The 3,074-nt window shown below is 35.5% G+C and overlaps 1 protein-coding gene across 1 annotated transcript; it reads right to left on the bottom strand.

Annotated features, from left to right (window-relative positions):
- Nucleotides 1-781: 781 nt before the first annotated feature.
- LOC140051969 (uncharacterized) lies at nt 782-2,716 on the bottom strand. The gene has a single exon (XM_072097329.1). It carries the CDS (start codon nt 2,714-2,716, stop codon nt 782-784), a length of 1,935 nt encoding a protein of 644 aa, XP_071953430.1.
- Nucleotides 2,717-3,074: the final 358 nt, after the last annotated feature.

Here is a 3,074-nt window from a genome sequence, read left to right as displayed (position 1 = left end):
AGTAAACAAAGATTTCAAACCACGAGTATGCATTATGCATGATGCTTATTATGTTTGTTTACAACTCATCGCGGTTGAGAAAGTGTTTTCACACAGATCGCGAGAAAGTTTTATTTTTATTTTTTTTATTTATTCAGGTTTATACAATAAAAAACATGCAGCCCGAAGGCTGAAATTGTTGATTTACAAAAATATATATATAAACATATGGAAACAGAAACATTTAAAAAAATACAAAAATTTATACAAAACATTAAAAAATTTGAAAAAATCAGTTAAAAAAATAAAATTATGTTATGTTAAAAAGATTACCAAATTTATACAAATGCATAGGCCTATATATGTAAATATTTATAACATAGCCATCTTCAGCGTGATCAGGTACTGTTTGAATTAAGGATTCTACTTATGGTAAGGGCAGGCGAAGTCTTAAGACGGTTAGTTCTGCAAACAGGTATATTAATTAGATGTTTATCTACCGTGGTTGATCTAAGCTCTCTAGTAATAATGCGGTAGTCGGGCAAAATAGTTCTGTACAATTCCGATTTCAAGAGCCTTTCTCCACATTTTTGAATCAACGTCTCTCGTCTGGATGCGAGAGTGGTCATATCAGTAAGCTCAAGAGCTGAATCATACGTAAGGAAAGCGGGACCCAGAATAATACGTAAAACTCTCTTTTGCACTCTTTCAATGGTCGATATTTGGGCCTTATTGATGCTTCCATGCCACACAGGGCAGGCGTATTCCAAGATTGGGCGAATATAACAAACATAAACGGATATCATATCATGAACTGGTACATTGGCCCTTCTAAGGATATATAACGTATACAACATTTTGGATGCTCTGACCTAAGTTTAGTATTTATTTTACGATCCGTCAGAAAGCTACAGATGGTGGGAATAATAGATTTTCTCACTCTGATGTCGACTAGCTTTCTAACAATGACCGTATGGTCAATTCGGTCGAAGGCCTTCGTAAAATCAACGGCACAAATATCCACAAAAGAATCACCTTTTACAATATCACTAATTACAGACTGAATCATGTCCACAAGATAATGGCTAGTAGATGAGCCTTTACGGCAACCAAATTGTTTAATATCTAAATGTTGATGAATGTCACTAGTCACCCAATCAGTAAGGAATGACTCAAACATCTTGGCAAAGATGGGGGTAAGTGAAATTGGCCTGAGGTCTTGAAATGATGTTACATTAGGAACTTTTGGAACAGGAATGGCTGTTGCTAACTTCCATAACTCGGGAAATACACCTTCATTAAGACAACAATTAAAAATATGGGCAAGTGGGGTAGCAATTTCAAAGGCGAATTCTTTTATAAGTTTAATTGGCAAGTCATCAGGGTGACTAGACTTCTTTGACTTTAGTTTATTAATCAATCGTCTGACTTGTCCAGGAAAAATTTTTGGCGGGGGTTCAGGTGAAGGAAAATATGCAGGAAGAGCATTTACATCAACTGGGGGAAGCTGTTGGCACACAGATGCAAAGTGGTTATTGATATCATTTGCAAGATCTTGATTTGAGTGGCCAGGGAATTTTAGCATGGTTCGATTTTTTAGATTGCACAGTTTACGTACACTGTGATGCCATGTTGCCGGATCATTATTTTTAAGGCCTCGCATTGATTTATCATAAAAAAATTTCTTTGCTGAACGAATGCTTCTCTGGACAGCATTGCGTGTTTCTCTCCATTCAGCTTTAGTACAGTTGTTATACATTCGTTGCCTTGCATCAAGTAGTCGACGAACGTTTTGAGTCATCCAAGGACGATCAGCTATTCTTTTTCTTATTTGCTTGACAGGGAAATTGTGATTATATGCACCTTTTAAGACATTGAAAAAACCATTTACTTTCTCATTTATACATAAGTTACGATCGAACATCCAGTTCCAGTTATAGTTGGTTATCCATTGTCCAAACGATCTTACTGACGTCTCTCTGTATGGTCTAACTTGCATACGCATATATTTGGATGGCGGCAACTCATGGCAAGGATGAATGATAATACTACTATGGTCACTACGCCCAAGGGGTGTACATTTTTTAGGCTTTGTATATAGTTCTGGATGGGTCATAAAAACCTTGTCAAGTAGCGAAACGTCACGAGTTGGAAAATCAACGATTTGTACCATCCCAAGTTGTTCTGTTAGACTATCAATGTTCAAATAATTAAAGTCGCCTAGGATTATCATCGGTGAATCTGGGTTAGTTAGACGAATCTCGTCAACCGTGTTGAGTATATGTTCAATGATGTCATCAGCACCTGGGGCTGAAGGAGGGTAATATACAGCTCCAATAAAGATATTATGGGTTTTATTGTTATTCACATATGATATATTTGTCCATAAACATTCAAATTGGCACAAATTATGCTCATTCACTTCGTGTTCGTTAAACTTGTCATTCACGAAAATAGCGACACCTCCTCCACGCCGATGATTACGGTTCTTAAACAAACATTTAAATTTTGGAATGTGTGCAATACGTTCAATCTCATCATTTAACCAAGTTTCAGTAACCGTAGCAATGTCAATCTTGTATTTTAATAATGTGGCCTCAAATTCATCCATTTTATTTTTAATAGAACGAGCATTGGTTAAGAACAATCTTGGACAACCTTTATTCAAATTCTTTGCCTTTTTTACTTGAACATTGATCAAGTTCTTATTAAAAACCCCACGATTCAAAGCTCTCATTTCGCAGTCACGATTTGTTATTCTCACCGCAATTTTTTTCCTGAGCTTTCTCCCTCCTCTTTTCCCTCGCTTCCGAGGGATAATTATGATTATGCATACAGAGTAGCCAAACAAGCGCGTTGCATTATGATATATGTTTTGATCGAAAACTTTGACTTTGAACAAAAAAACGTCTGTATTTCGGTTAAATTATTTTTTCTTGACTAATTTTTGGTGAAAGTTAAAAACTATTATGATACTTCTAAATGACCCACTTTTTTTCGAAATATTGTAAAAAAAAAAAATTGTATTAGTCAAAGGGACAATACATCTTTAAAATTAAAAGAATTACAGATCACTCTAGTACTTTAATTGATCA

This window comes from Antedon mediterranea, chromosome 6 (assembly GCF_964355755.1).
Source record: "Antedon mediterranea chromosome 6, ecAntMedi1.1, whole genome shotgun sequence".
NCBI classification, from domain to species: Eukaryota; Metazoa; Echinodermata; class Crinoidea; order Comatulida; family Antedonidae; genus Antedon; species Antedon mediterranea.
The sequence above is the reverse complement of the archived record's forward strand: the minus strand, read 5'-3'. Positions and strand labels throughout refer to the sequence as shown.

Bases quoted from the DNA above. Each gene is read 5' to 3' on its own strand.
- LOC140051969 (XM_072097329.1), bottom strand. From the start codon at position 2,716: ATGAGAGCTTTGAATCGTGGGGTTTTTAATAAGAACTTGATCAATGTT.